This window comes from Herpailurus yagouaroundi, unplaced genomic scaffold (assembly GCF_014898765.1).
Source record: "Herpailurus yagouaroundi ecotype Mexico unplaced genomic scaffold, PumYag 215, whole genome shotgun sequence".
NCBI lineage: Eukaryota > Metazoa > Chordata > Mammalia > Carnivora > Felidae > Herpailurus > Herpailurus yagouaroundi.
This window is the reverse complement of record NW_024412446.1, coordinates 4,062,957-4,078,352: the sequence shown is the minus strand read 5'-3', so window position 1 is coordinate 4,078,352 and position 15,396 is coordinate 4,062,957. Positions and strand designations below refer to the sequence as shown.

Here is a 15,396-nt window from a genome sequence, read left to right as displayed (position 1 = left end):
AATGAAAACACATTTGGAAAGATATATGCACCCCTGTATTTACAGCAGCATTATTTACAATAGTTAAGATATGGAAACAACCCAAATGTCCATCGACAGATGAATGGATACAGAATTTGTGGTATATATATATATATATATATATATATGTATATATATATATATATATAAAATGGACATAGATATACACACACAATGGAATATTATTCAGCCATAAAAGGCATGAGATCTTGTTGTTTGTGACAACATGGATGGACCTAGAGGGTATTATGTTAAAAGAAGTAAGTCAGACAGACAAAGACAGGTATCATGTGATTTCACTTATATGTGGAATCTAAAAAGCAAAACACACAAAAAAGAGAAACAGACCCATAAATCTGATGGCTGCCAGAGGGGAGGAGGAGTGGGGGGCTGGGCAGAATGGGGGAAAAGGAGTGGGAGGTACAGGCTTCCAAATATGGAATGAATAAGTCACAGGGACAACAGGTACAGCACAGGAATATAGTCAATAATATTGGAATAGCGTTGTATGATGAGAAATGGTGGTCACACTTGTGAGGACAGCACAGCATGTAGGCTTGTTGAATCACTGTCTGCTACACCTGAAACTAATGGAGCATGTGTATCAGTTAGCTCAGCTCAGAAAAAACAAACAAACAAACAAAAAAACAGTAAATACTTTCAAACAGAAAAAAAGAAGTTTAAGACAACTTTTTGGGAAAGAGGAAATCTAAACATAAAAATAAATGATAACCTATCAGGCCCAAGAGACACAGCAAAAGTAGTTCTGGAAACAAATTCCATATCCATTAGTAAATGTGAAAGACAAAAATGCATGAAGCACCTAAAACTCCAGAAGTTGGAGAAAAGATAATCGCCTGCTTGTTCCTGCTCTTTTCGTTCCAAAAAGAAGGGACTGCTGAAGATAAAAGGCAAAATTAATAAATTAAAGATGAGAAAATGGTGGAGTGAATAAATCAGAGAGCTGGTTCACTGAGAAAAAAAAACAGTGAAATGTATCATTAACTAAAGTTGATAAAGAAAAAAGACAATGGGCATAAAGCAAATACACAGAGTAAGAATAAGAAATGTTAAGAGAAATGACTAAAGACACAGGGAAGATGAAAAGAAACCTAAAAGGTTTCTCTGTTCAATTCTATTCAATTAAATTTGAGAACCTGTATGATTTTCTAGGAAAATATAAATTACCCAAACTGATTCCACAGAAGACACAAAATAAAAACACATCAATGATTATGAAGAACTAGAGAAAGCTCTTGAAGAGTTGTGATCTAAAAAATGCCCCTTCTTAGATGTCTTCACAGGAAATTCAACCTGAACAGATCACCTCCAATGTTACTAGATCATTCCAAAACATGGGAAAAGAAGGTTACCTTGCTGAGGCAAACATAATATTGACACTGAATTGATTAGTACAATTCTCAGAACTGATGCCTCAAAAGAGGAAAAAAAAATTACATGAGCATCTTGGTTCTCGTGAAGAATTAGTTTCACTTACTTCAAATCTATTCTTTTTTTTCTTTAAACATCTATTCTTGATTTTGAAAGTACTCTTCTTAACACAACAGAAATAGATGGAAACCTCCTTCACATGCTCAAATGTATCCACCTCCATCAGTGGCATGCAAAAATAGAAACCCACTAGAAGGAGCACCTGGTTGGTTCAGTGAGTTAAGCGTGTGACTTCGACTCAGGTCACGATCTCATGGTTCGTGAGTTCGAGCCCCACGTAGGGCTCTCTGCTGAAAGATCAGAGTCTGGAGCCTGCTTCAGATTCTGTCTCTGTCTCTCTCTACACCTCCCCTGCTTATGCTCTGTTTCTCTGTCTCTGTCTCTCTCTCAAATATAAATATTTATTTTTAAAAAAATTTTAATGTTTATTTTTGAGAGAGAGAGAGAGAGAGAGAGAGAGAAAGAGAGAGACAGAGAGACAGAGCATGAACAGGGGAGGGGCAGAGAGAGAGAGGGAAACACAGAATCTGAAGCAGGCTCCAGGCTCTGAGCTGTCAGCACAGAGCCCGACGCGGGGCTCAAACTCATGAACCGCGAGATCAAGACCTGAGCCGAAGTTGGATGCTTAACTGACTGAGTCACCCAGGTGCCCCTATAAAATAAACATTTAAAAAAATTAAAAAAGAAAAGAAAAGAAACTCACTAGAAGCATTCCCCATAAATTCAGGAACACTTCAAGGATGTCCAATATCACCATTCCAGGAAATTTCACAAAGGAGGTTTTGCAGCAGTGTGGTCCCTTCCCCATAACGCGACTGCCAGTTTGAGGGCAGTGGCTCAGAAATACAGCTAATCCTCACAAGAGCAAGAAGAAATTTTCCCATATGCCATCTCAAAAGGACTCTGGACTTTACATGCTTCTGTATGTCCTTTATCAAACATTATATACAATGTGTTCAAATACTGCTGACTTATTGAAGATCACTATCCTACAATTCCATCCTGAACTCCACATAAAATTGGAAACAACAATCACATGTGAGGTTAGCCCACATTTTGAATATTTTTATCTCACTAGCTTGAGGTCTTTTCCTCCTTCATCAGCTTTATCAAAACCTCTTTTTCACACTCACATATTTTCCACCCTTTCTTCCCCACTCATTCCTTTGTTTCCCATACCTGCTTATGAGACTGTGCCAATTTTTCTAAGACCTAATAATCAAACCACTACCATCTTCTAATCAGGAAGCTACCGTTCAAGCAAAAAGAAAATTCTAGAGCCTATGTACTTCAGGAGGCCAATGGATCTGAATCCTTAGAGCGTGAGGCTTCTATTATTTCCTGTAAAAACACATCTACAGTTTCACATAATTGTAATAGAAGACTGCCAACTGACTTTAGACTCAAACTTGACTGTGTCCCTGACAACTCCTAGTGCCATGGGTGCTACAAGGTTCGAGCCACATTTAGGAAACAATAAACACTGGGAAACCCATGGCATGTAGTGTAAAGCAGGTCAGGAGCTGGCAGCTGTGGAATTCATGAGCTATAATCCCAGGGTACCCACAATTGCTTGGAGGAAAATGATTAAAGCCTTAAGATATTCCTTTAAGAAAGAATGCCTATGGTTAGTAGCCTTCAGTATATGACGTAAGGGCCTTGAGCTCATAACTACACCACGGCACACTGAAAAGGATAATTCCATTCCTAGAGCTAGGATCAAAGCTGTGCGAGATGAAATGGTCTCAGTGACCATTAAGACCACTGTCTACAATCAATTTAGACACCCTTTAAGAAAGGGCTCATTCCCTCAAATGAAGACACAATTCACAAAGGCACTATCTTATAGATGGATCGAGAAAGCCACTCTTCAAATCCATCAACCAATTCCAAATTTGTTAATGGCCACACAATAGATAAATTTCTCTAATCCTTTTCCATCTCCCTTTGAGAATCCGTCTTTCATATCACCTTATGTGAGAGTTTTGATCTTGCCCTATGATTCCCTAAAATGGGAATATAAATTTAAAACTACACATGCACCAAAAACAAGAGAGTTTCTTGAGGGAAGCCATACTCTACTTCTAAAACAGCAACGTATTTTAAACTAAATGGGTACAGAATATTAGAGAATCATGACTCTTTGTAATGCATTTGGTATGAGATTTTCATTAAGAATTTCATTAGGAACTACTGTCTTCTTTCAGGATTTCCCAATTTATGCAACAGATAAGCATCTTATTTTCTGAGAATTAATGAATACAGCATATAGAAGAGAAATAGTAAGAAAGCCCAAACCAGAAAAATCCAACCTGAAGACTGAAAAAAGCTGAAACAACAAGATCAGCTGGGACAGACAGGCCTCACAACACACGTGCTCATTACACATGTCAGCTCAGCCCCGTGTGCTCGCTGCTGAGCTGACTGCTGATCTCTCAGCACCTCCTTGCTTAAAGCTGTAATTCTGAAATCTTTAAATAGTGTCTTCAGTGCTGCCTGGAAACACCATCTTATTTGGTCTCTCATTCAAATGTGATGTAAGGAACACACACACACACACACACACACACACACACACACACACACCCTCAAATGTAGAGGGTAGGTGGGTAAGTGAAACAATTGTGTACTGTGAAAGAAACCGAAGTATGACCTTTAAAAAAATCTCACTGGCCATTCTGATTCTTTTCCTATGGTGATGCAGAGAGGTATACAAAACTGGGGTTTTGCATAAAAAGCTTTTTTCAGCAGTCAGGCAAGACATTCAGATTTCATGTCATTCAGAAAGGGTGTTTGTAAGACTAAAAATATCCAGTGCTTCAGTGAGTCAAGCTCTTTCATGCATTAGCTGGTGGGAGTATAAACTGGTCCAATCTTTCTGGAAGCCATCTGACAAAGGGGACAGAAAATCTTAAAAGTGCATATCTTTTAAACCGAAAATTTTGTGCCTGAGAATTTATTCTGAGAAAATAATCAAGGATGATTACTAGTACTTACTAGTAGCAGGAATAGCAGTACGAGTAGTAATAACAATAGCTAACATGTATTGAATTCTGGGTCAGACACTGCAGACCTGTGCACTGAAGCGGGACCTAGAGAGTGAAAAACTGGAGAAACCTAAACATCTGGTGATAGCACATTGATTGAGGAAGTTCTAGTAAATCCTATTAAGGGCTAAGCCAGCTATTATGAACATGCAAATAAAAATTTACACACATAAAGACAGAACAAAAAAGTTTACACAAGAATATGGCATGATTTAATTTATATTTAATATAAAATTATATTTTAAAAATATAAAATTATTTCTATGTGTTTCATCTTCCTACATGAACCTGTACTGCTACTACTTATGTACTATAAAACAATAAAAGTCTTGGAACTCTAGATGTCTTTTTTAAGATGGTCATTTCTTAAAAAAAACCCAAGATATCTGGAGCAATTTCACAGATCTCCTAAAATGTCAAGCATATGACTAAGTATATGATGGAAAACAGGACGCACTAAACAGATCATCTATAATTCTTGATACTGAACGCTTAGTGGTTTAGATAGTGACAGTGTAGAACTATACATTTTTTACAAATCAGAAAGCAATGCAATTTGTATCTCTTCTGCAGTCTCTGTGGTTATGCAGTTTATTTCTTTAAGAACAACTGTTTTGGGAGCGCCTGGCTGGTTCACTCAGAGGAGTGTGAGACCCTTAATCTTGGGGTCGTGAGTTCAAGCCCCACGTTGGGTGTAGTGATTAGTTAAATAAAAATTAAAAGAAAAAAAGAACAATTTTGGAGGTTCTGGTTTTGGTCAACATCATTGATTTTGCCTCTTCCAACTTGCCATTACATTTCTATTAAGGTACAGAAACAGTATGACAATACACTGAAAGCTAGTTCTCACAAGTTAAAACCTGTAACACCGTATGACACTGGCATAGGGATTGTCAATGGAATAAAATAGTGAGTTCTGAAAACAGACTCAAGTATACATGGGAATTTATTATTAGACAAAAGCAAAATTTCAATATAGTGGGAAAAAGAGGAATTTTTAAATAAACTGGATTAGAACAACTGGTTTTTAATTTGGAACAAAACAGAGCTGGACCCTTAGATAACACCATGTATAAAAACTAAATCCCAGAACCATAACTTTTTTTGAAGAAACTCAAAGATATAAAGAAAAAAAAAGATAAGACCTATTAAGTGACAAATTTCATGTCAAAGAGTATACCATAAGTGGAGTCAATGACAAATGATAGCCTAGGAAAAACACCTGTAATAATTAAGATAATCGCTCTCACAAATTCACTTTTACAGTGGTAAAAGTCACTGTAGTTTAAAAAAAAAATTAGGGAGAGAAGCCTGGGTGGCTAAGCCCGTTGAGTGTCTGACTTCGGCTCAGGTTATGATCTCGAGGTTTGTGAATTTGAGCCCCACATCCTGCTCTGCTCCTGACAGCTCAGCTCGGAGCTCGGAGCCTGGAGCCTGCTTCAGATTCTCTGTCTCCCTCTCTCTGTCGCTCCCCTGCTTGTGCATGTTCTCTCTCTCTCAAAAATAAATAAATAAACTTAAAAAAAAATTAGGGAAAAGAAGTCCACTTACATTGTGGGCTACAAAATGTGAACTGTTTATATGGATGATGATTACAAATATAATATATACCCTTCAACCAACAATCTTGCTCATGGGAATCCAGTGCACAGAATGAAGGCATTAGCTGGGAATGCAACCTGGTGCAGCCACTCTGGAAAACAGTATGGAGGTTCCTCAAAAAACTAAAAATAGAACTACTCTATGACCCAGCAATTGCACTACTAGGTATTTAACCAAGGGATGCAGGTGTGCTGTTTTGAAGGGACACATGCACCCCATGTTTATAGCAGCACTATCAACAACAGCCAAAGTATGGAAAGAGCCCAAATGTCCATCAATGGATGACTGGATAAAGAAGATGTGGTGTATATATATATATATACACAATGGAGTATTACTTGTAGCAATCAAAAAGAATGAAGGGTATTATGCTAAGCGAAATTAGTCAGAGAAAGACAAATGTCATATGACTTCACTCATATGAAGACTTTAAGATACAAAACAGATGAACATAAGGGAAGCAAAAATAATATAAAACAGGGAAGGGGAAAAACATAACAGATTCCTAAATATAGAGAACAGAGGGTTGCTGGAGGGGTTGTGGGAGGGGGGGGATGGGCTAAGTGGGTAAGGGGCATTAAGGAATCTACTCCTGAAATCATTGTTGCACCATATGCTAACTTGGATGTAAATTAAAAAATAAATTATTAAAAAAAAATGAAGGAATTAGCATTGAAGTATTGGTGCATAGGATGAAGTATTCCTATATGTATAAGGAAGTCTATTAAAAATATGGAAGATTTGGGGGTGTCCAGAAAAGAGTTAACACAGCAGGCCTGAGACTGTACCCTTAGAAAGGCCTGCTTCCTTTTTTTTTTTTTTTTAATTTTTTTCCCCATTTATTTTTTGAGAGACAGAGCACAAGTGGGGGAGGGGCAGAGAGAGAAGGAGACACAGAATCCAAAGCAGGCTCCAGGCTCTGAGCTGTCAGCACAGAGCCCCACGCAGGGCCCAAACCCACAAACCGTGAGACCATGACCTGAGCTGAAGTTGGACGCCCAACCGACTGAGCCACCCAGCCACCCCTAGAAAGGTCTGCTTCCAAGGTTGGCCCTTGGCTAGTATCATGTCTGGGAACTTGACTGGAAAACAATTTTACATGCTGATATAAAACTTTCCCTAAATGGTAAGAGTGGCTCGATGCAGTTACACTGCTTGTGCAAAGAATGAGGTTTATGCTAAATGCCTGATTTTCTTCTGGGTATCTGGGACTTGGGTACATGTTAGGCAGAGGGTGCCTACATAATGAATCCCCAGTAAAAATTTTGAGCACCAAGTCTCCATTGAGCTTCTCTGGTAGACAACACTTGGCACATGCTGTCACAATCCATCTCTGGAGGAATTAAGCATGTCCTGTGCAACTCCATAGGGAAAGAACTCTTGGAAGCTTGGTCCTAATTTTCTCGGGATTTTGCCCCATTTGCCTTTTCCCTTTGCTGATTTTGCTTTGCATCCTTTTGCTGTAATAACTTTTCCTCATGAGCACAACTATATCCTGTTAGTCCTTTTAGTGAATCACGAAAACTGGAAATGGTCTTGGGGACCCTGTGACACAGGTGGTGAGAAGTGGGCAGGCAGAGATGGTAAATGTGGGGAAAGAGAGTAACAAAATATTATTAAAAAGTCACCATGTGAACCACGACCTCATTTATTTTATAGCATATATGCTTGAATATATGCACAGAAAGATATTAGCAAGGATGGGCACCACAATGTTAATGGTTTGTTACCTCTGGATGGTGGGATTTTAGGTTATTTTCCATGATTTCTCTTACGTTTTTCTATATGCTTTGAATTTGTTTTTCAAAGTGTACAACAAGTACACTTTAATCATATAATCAGAAAAATATATAAAGCTATTTTTTATTTAAAAAGGAAATAAAAGTCAATTGTTAGATGATTCTGGTTTAAAATAACATTTCCTAATGCTGCCTCTCTTCACTTCCTGTTCCATTTCTATAAGGTTACAGAAAAAATAAAAACACATATCACGTAAAAAGTTAGGTGGTTAATGACCTATTCCGAGCTGAGAGAAATTTCCAATAATTTTATGGCTTGTGGAGTTGGTTTAAAGAACATAATCAGTAGATCACCTATATCCTACCCTAGAATGGCCTGCCTGAGAATTCAGAGGAAGATCCTTACTTCCTGCTTCACTGCTTTATGTTTAAGAAATGCAAGATCTATATCACAGAGAAGACTGGACCTTTTCCTCCATGGCACGGGTGATGGCTTCTGAAGTAGCCATCCTCTCTCTTTTAGAATCTCCCCTTTCTAAGTAGAAATTGTAGTTTCTCATCAGAAACAAAGCAAAGGTACTGTAGAGAGGACAAAAAAAGAGTCATAGTAGGTGAGAATACATACTGTACAAGAGCTGGCTCGTGGGGCTGGGGGCGCCATCTTTGATTAGCAGAACTGCCGCAGACTAAAGTCTGTGGGACACTGTCAACTGAGAGGTGAACAACCTGCCAGTGGAGACTTAAGAACAGGATTCTATCAGTCATCAGGTGGACAGAAAGTGAGTTCAGGGTAGGGCAACTAAATAATGTATGTTCTATACCGTGACACTTTAGAGAGCGAAACTAACAGTTATGAGAGACAACAGGCACGAACCAGGACTGTCCCAAACAAATGGAGAGAGACGGTCACTGCCCTTCAGGGCCAAACCCTGAGCCCGAGTCAATCTCTTGAATAGGTATAAAGGAGAAAAACAAAGTATCAGATCTGCAAAAAGAACGACAACAAAAAACATCACTGGTAAGTACTGAAGATCACTGAAGATCAACATAAAGGATTTAAATATACAGAGGAACAAGATGCAGGCAAATAATTTACCATGGCAGACAGAAAACAGACACCAACTGCATAACACAGATCTGAGTAAAGGCAATACAAGAAACAAAACAACAGTTAACAGAAAAACTGTTTCAGGATGAAATGGAATTTAGTGTGCTACTCCAAAAGATTTTCTGAGTTCTAGGCAAAATACATGATAGAGACCTAAACTTAGAAACCTGTTGGCAAATGGGAAGGAAGAGAAAACCTTCATTATTTGCACATGATATAATCAATTCCCCAGAAAAACTAACAGGATCAACAAAGGTTTCATTCTGGATACAGATAAACCAACATAAGCCCATATTATTTCTCTGTACCAACACTGGCATGTAAAAAATTCACAGCAGTAACAAAAACAATCTAGGAATTAACCATGAATTCATAAGGCCTCTCCCTAAATCTAAAGGTCAAAGAAATGATTTAAAGAAGCCCATTTTGTACTCTTAAGATGATTTAATACTATCAAAATGTTAATTCTTTCAAATTAATCTATAAATTCAATGAAATCCTAATAAAAATTATTGTTGAATTTAATGAATCCCATAAACACATATTAACGTTTATATTGCAAAATCAAGGTCTATGTATAGGTTAATCCACCTTCATAAAGAAGAGTAGAGAAGACAACTTATTCTACCATCCACTAAGACATACTGCAATAAAACCCATGTGGCATCAATGTAAAAATGGGCAACTGTATAAATACAACATTCAGAGATGGAATATATACAATGACAGTTGTTAAGTGTTGCCCCACACATCAATGGGAAAAGGTCACAGTGTTTAGTAGATGGTACTGAGAAAACGGTTCACTATAGTGAAGAAAATGAAACTGGATACCTACATAAAACCAAATATGTAGACAGGTTCTAAATGAATTCAAGATCTAAATGTGGAAGATCCAAGTATACTGTTCAGTGGAGAAAACAGAGGCTAGTGTCTTTGTGACTTGGAGACAAGGAGAGCCTTCTTCAACAAAACATAAGGCAAAAAATTGATTACATCAAAATTAAGGATTCTCTTCAACAAAGCATACGACAGATACAGTTCATGAGAACACCTACAGAATAGAATGTATTTAAAATGTCTAACGTGAAAAAGTGATTAATGTCCAAAATATTCAAGGAATTCCCACTAATCAACAAGAAAATGATGCCAGCTCCAGGAGAAAAACAGACAAAGGATACAAACCGGCAGTTTATAGGAAGACCCCAAAAGCAAGCAAGCATTTAATGAGATGCTCAGGTTCAATGGTAACCGGAGAAATACAAAGTAAAAGAACAATGAGATATTATACCTATCAGTCTTGCAAAATTGAGGTGGCTAGAAGGTACGAGTCAGGATGCGGGCACTCGGTAACTCCCACAGGGAGCTGGTGGCCATGCAAACTGGGAGTCCTCCCGGGGAGAAAACGGGCACTACTTATACCAATCAGGTCTATGTACACCCTATGGCCCAGCAGCTTTTCTCCTGGTACGTATCCCACAGAAAATTCTCGCAGAGGCACAGGAGTTTTAAAAATACCCATCTATAACTTTTTATCTTAAAATGGCCCATATGGAAAGTATGGAAATAGGTATGGCATACAAGAAGAAAAACATGAGTGAGTGAATGAAGTGAGAAGGAGGCCCTGCGCAGAATTATGACAGATACTACAATCCACTGAGCTTTATGTCACTACCCCACTCTTGAGTCAAGTGCTGGTGGTGGGTAATGACGGGTGAGGAGGGGGTGTCAAACACATTGACAAAACTTCTGAATTACAAGGTAAAAAAAAAAAAAAGCCCTTTACCCAGTTAAGCTGAGGGAAAAAACTCAGAAAATAACAAGAGACAGAAAGCTGGCTGCTTCAGACATCCCTCCAACTTTAAATATCAGAAGATAAAATGCCTTGAGTTTTGAGGATAGAATAATTTTGAGCTCAGGCAGCCAAATAAATTTCCCATGTGTGAAGACAACAGAAAACATTGTAAGATATGCACCGATACAAAGAATATACCATCATGAACATTTCTTGAATCAAAGAAAACATTCAATAAATGTTTGAGAACATAAAAGCAAGAGCTGATCCTTATATATAAAACATAAAACTACCTTTTGTAGAAAGAGGACAATCCTCACAAGCATCTGGGCACGGAGTTCTTCCAAGGTAAACAGTGTTCGGGGTGTTCGAATGAAAATTTTGGTTTTCCCATAAGCCACATCATCCTGAAAACCACAATGTTCAACCAGCTTCTTGACAGCCTCTTTGTCTGAAGGGAGGTCATGGTTGGGCCAGGTGAATTCAGAGATCATCTTGTATCTGTGTGAACAGGGCATATGTTAATGGAGAAAACCTTATGGTCTCAACAGATACAGAAAAACTATTCAAAAATATTCAATAAATTCAAGACATTTCATAGAAAAACAACTTAGTAATGAATTCTATTCATTAATCTGGTAAGAGATGTAGAAAAAGACTTGAATAGATACAATACTCCCTCATGATAACAACTCTTACTAAACCAGAAGAGTATTTTCTTAATTTAATACAGGCTCACCTACCAAGAACTTACAGCAAATATCATTCATAAATGGGTTACCTTTGCTAATTCTCTCATAAACAGAAATAAGACAAGGGATACCCCAATCATGGCATTAGTGAGAACCATAAACAAACTGGTATACGACTGGGGAAGGAACAAAATGAACATTATGACTTGCTTCAGAGGAAATCAAGCAGATTTGCAGATAAACACTATTATCACTAAAAGAAAACCAAGCATATAAGATCAATACACAAAAGCAAATTGTGTTTCTAGGTGCAAGCAGCCATGTTGGCCCCTCGTAAGGTGGCTCACTACACACCAGCTTCTCAGGAATGAAACTGAGCAACAGTCACAGCCTGCTTTCAAAAGCGACATTCTAGGGGCATGTGGGTGGCTCAGTCGGTTAAGCGTCTAGCTCTTGATTGTGGCTCAGGTCACGATCTCACGCTTTGTGAGAGCGAGACCTGCGCTGTCATCACGGAGCCTGCTTGGGATTCTCTCTCTCCCTCTCTCCCTGCCCCTCCTTTGCTCTCTCTCTGTCTCTCTCTCTCAAAATAAAGAAACTTTGAAAAAAGTGACATGCTATTACCTCTGCCACCGGGAGGGGATTACCAAGGGCGTGAGTACAGAGAGGTGGGGATCTCTGAAGGCTGGGGCCATCTCAGAAGGCTGCCTACCACAGCACTGTTTTCCCCCAGTGCCAAGTTGTTTACTACATGTAGCCAAATTTAGTAATTTTTTTTTCATATATTACGTCTGAATTTTAATCCATAGCCAGAAAGGCTCTCTTCCTACTCAGGCGACAGAATAATTCACTTATGAGTTCTTCTAGTAGTTGGATGCTTTCACTGTCTACATTTAAATCTTTCAGCCATTTGGGGTTTATTTTGGTATACGGTGTGAGAAATGGATCCAACTTTAATCTTTTGTCAAGTGGTCACCCAACTGTTCCAACACTATTTACTAAAAAGTCCCATCTTTCTCCCTGTGATTTAATATGCCATTTTAATCATATACTAAATTGTTGTATGTACTTCAGTTTATTTCTAGTTATTATTATTATCACAGACATTCTGGTCTGTTTCACTGCCTTGTTCATCTGTGCATCAGTCCCGTTTTGTTTTGTTTTGTTTTTTGAGAGAGACAGTGTGAGTGGGGGAGGGGCAGAGAGAGGGAGGAAGAGAGAAACCCAAGCAGGCTCTGCACCACCCACTGGCACAGAGCCTGAGGTGATGCCCAAACTCATGAACTACAAAATCATGATCTGAGCCAAAACAGAGTTGGAAGCTCAACCGACTGAGACCCAGGCGCCCCAGTCCCATGTGGTTTTAATCACAGATGTCTTAAAGTATTTTTTAATATCTGATGGTCTCTCCTCATCCTTTTCTTTTTAAAGGTTCTTTCTAGCTACTCCTGCATGTTTATTTTTCGATATGGCCTTTAGAATCAATTTGCATAGTTTCCAGAGGAAAATAATCACAAACAAACAAAGAAATCCTTGCTGGCATTTTTACTGGGTTCCCACATTAAATTCATTAAATTTATCTATGATGTGGAACTGTCTCATCTAAGAACAAGGGATATCTTTCCATTTGTGCAAGTCTACTCTTGTGCTTCTTGGGAGTCTTTAAATGGCCTTCCCAGGTTTTACACATTTCTTGTTGAGATAACACAGACACCTAAGTGGCTTCTAATCCCTTCTTCTTGATTTGTCTCTCTTTTCTTAGATTCCATGACACCATGCTCTCCCTGGTTTCCTTCTGTCTCTCTGGATATTTCTTCTCAGTCTCATTTTCTGGCTACTTCTCCTCCATTACTGGACCCCAAAATGTTGGTGCAGCCCAGGGCTCATAATAGGTCCCGTTCTACATAAACCTCTCCACATGACCTCATCTATTCCATCCACTTTGTGTGTGTGTGTGTGTGTGTGTGTGTGTGTGTGTGTGTGTGTGAGAGAGAGAGAGAGAGAGAGAGAGAGAGAGAGAGAGAGAGAAAGCAAGCAGGAGAAGGGCAAAGTGAGAGAGAATCCCAAGCAGGCCCCGCACTGCCAGCACAGGGCTCTACTCAGGGCTCAAACTCACAAACCATGAAATTATGACCTGAGCTGAAATCATGAGTCAGATGCTTAACTGACCGAGCCACCCAGATGCCCCTCTATCCACTTTAGTTTTCAATTCATGAATTTATTATGCATGCCAAGCTCTCAATTCTGAGCTTCAGATGCATACATCCAACGCCTACATAAATCTTGAGGGCATTTTATATTTCTCTTTCACTCTTTCCCACTTCAATGCCCTCAGTTACTAAAGCCAAAATCCTGTGAATTGTAATTTGATCCCTTCTCTTCTCTATCCGTCCTTCTAATTCATCATCAAATTCTTTTGGGTCTACCTCCAAAATATATTTAATATTCAACTATTCTCATCTTTACGGCCACAATCCTAATTCAAGCCACCATCAAGTTTACTGCTATAGACTCCTGAATTGTTTTCCATTTCTTCCCCAATCCATTCTGTATGCTCAGCTGCCTCAGTGGCTTTCTAAAAAGCCGTACATCATTTTTATCTTTTACTGCTCTCCTCTTTTAGCACAATACTCCAATCACCCTGGACTTCTCTAGGGACCTATAATGTGGTTGCCTCTTTCCGGCTTCAAAGCCTTTGCATATGCTGTTCCCATTGCCTCCAATGCTTGTTAATCCACTCCTTGAAAGGCTGGCTCCTTCTAATCCTTGAGTCTTTTCTTCTTTCATCGACCATCAATCCCCATTATTCCTCTCTATACACTTAAAAGCCTATTCACCTGACGCATAGGGAGAGAAGCAGAAACCAAATACAAGCATTCAACTATGAAGACAGAGGTAATACACCATATGAAGAAAGGAAACAAAATCAGAAGCATCCCAAATTCATTACAAAACTGGAATAAGAGTCAACATCTGGGCTATAATACAGGTAGTGATGGTGTGTTTGAAGTTTTAGGCACACTGTAGAAACTGGAAGCAACTTCTCTGCCATAGCGCTCAGCTAAGGTGTTCTTCCTTTCTTCCCAGTTGATAAAATGGCAGGGACCCCAGTTCTCCAGGAAACCAGCATCCTGAACTTGTGGATTAAAAAGCTGAACTCCTGTGCTTCCTGACAACTAGTATTATCTCCCTGAAAGACTTTAGCAGGTTATCAGAACATTTAAACTCCTTCTCTTTTTTCAATAAAAGAAATAAAAACAAGGAAAAGTGACAAGTAAAAATTTAGGTTCAATCCCAGCTTCAAAAAATCTGTAAAATTTCAGAGTGGAAATATTATTTTTTTCTCCTAACATCATTGGAAACATTAGTCCAATGTCCTTCCTACACACCATCTATCCCACCCCATGTCATACTGTTAATTCGTTCAGTCAGTATGACAATAAAATAAAATGGCAATTTCTCAACTTGAACAAATTCATTTTATGTAAAGTGGATGATAAAAAGTCTGCAGAGTAGAAAAGGGCTATTTTTCCCAGAGGCATACCCCACTGTCTCATATGACACCCTTTCTAGATGATTCTAGAGAGGACCTAGTCTCAACTCACATAATCATCAATTACGTAGACTTGTCTTTCCACAATTCTGTCTTTTAAAAGTTAAGTTTAATACATTTATTATGATTATTAGTATGTTTCAGGTTTCCCAAATTCTTTCATATTTTCTATTAGTTGTGCTTTCTGTTTGCTTTTTACCATTTTCTCTTGGATAGACTTGAGTTTTCTTCATTTCATTTATTTTCTCCTTTGATTTGAGAGCCATCCATTCAACTGTGAGGCAATGCACTGTTAAAGATGGTGGGCTCAGAAGTCAACTGCTCAAGTTCAAATATGGCTCCACCACGTCCTGGCTCTGTGACCTGGGGCAATTTCTTAACCTTCCTGTG

At 38.6% G+C, this 15,396-nt stretch overlaps 1 protein-coding gene across 4 annotated transcripts in view; it reads right to left on the bottom strand.

The window, feature by feature from the left end:
* The window catches only part of MYO1D (myosin ID), a 357,287-nt gene that overhangs the window by 191,002 nt on the left and 150,889 nt on the right, over window positions 1-15,396 (bottom strand). For all 4 annotated transcript variants that reach the window (XM_040455227.1, XM_040455229.1, XM_040455228.1 and 1 more), the window contains one exon: window positions 11,055-11,262. In XM_040455227.1, coding sequence (XP_040311161.1) covers window positions 11,055-11,262 — 208 coding nt within the window. The remainder of the gene's footprint in view (window positions 1-11,054; window positions 11,263-15,396) is intronic.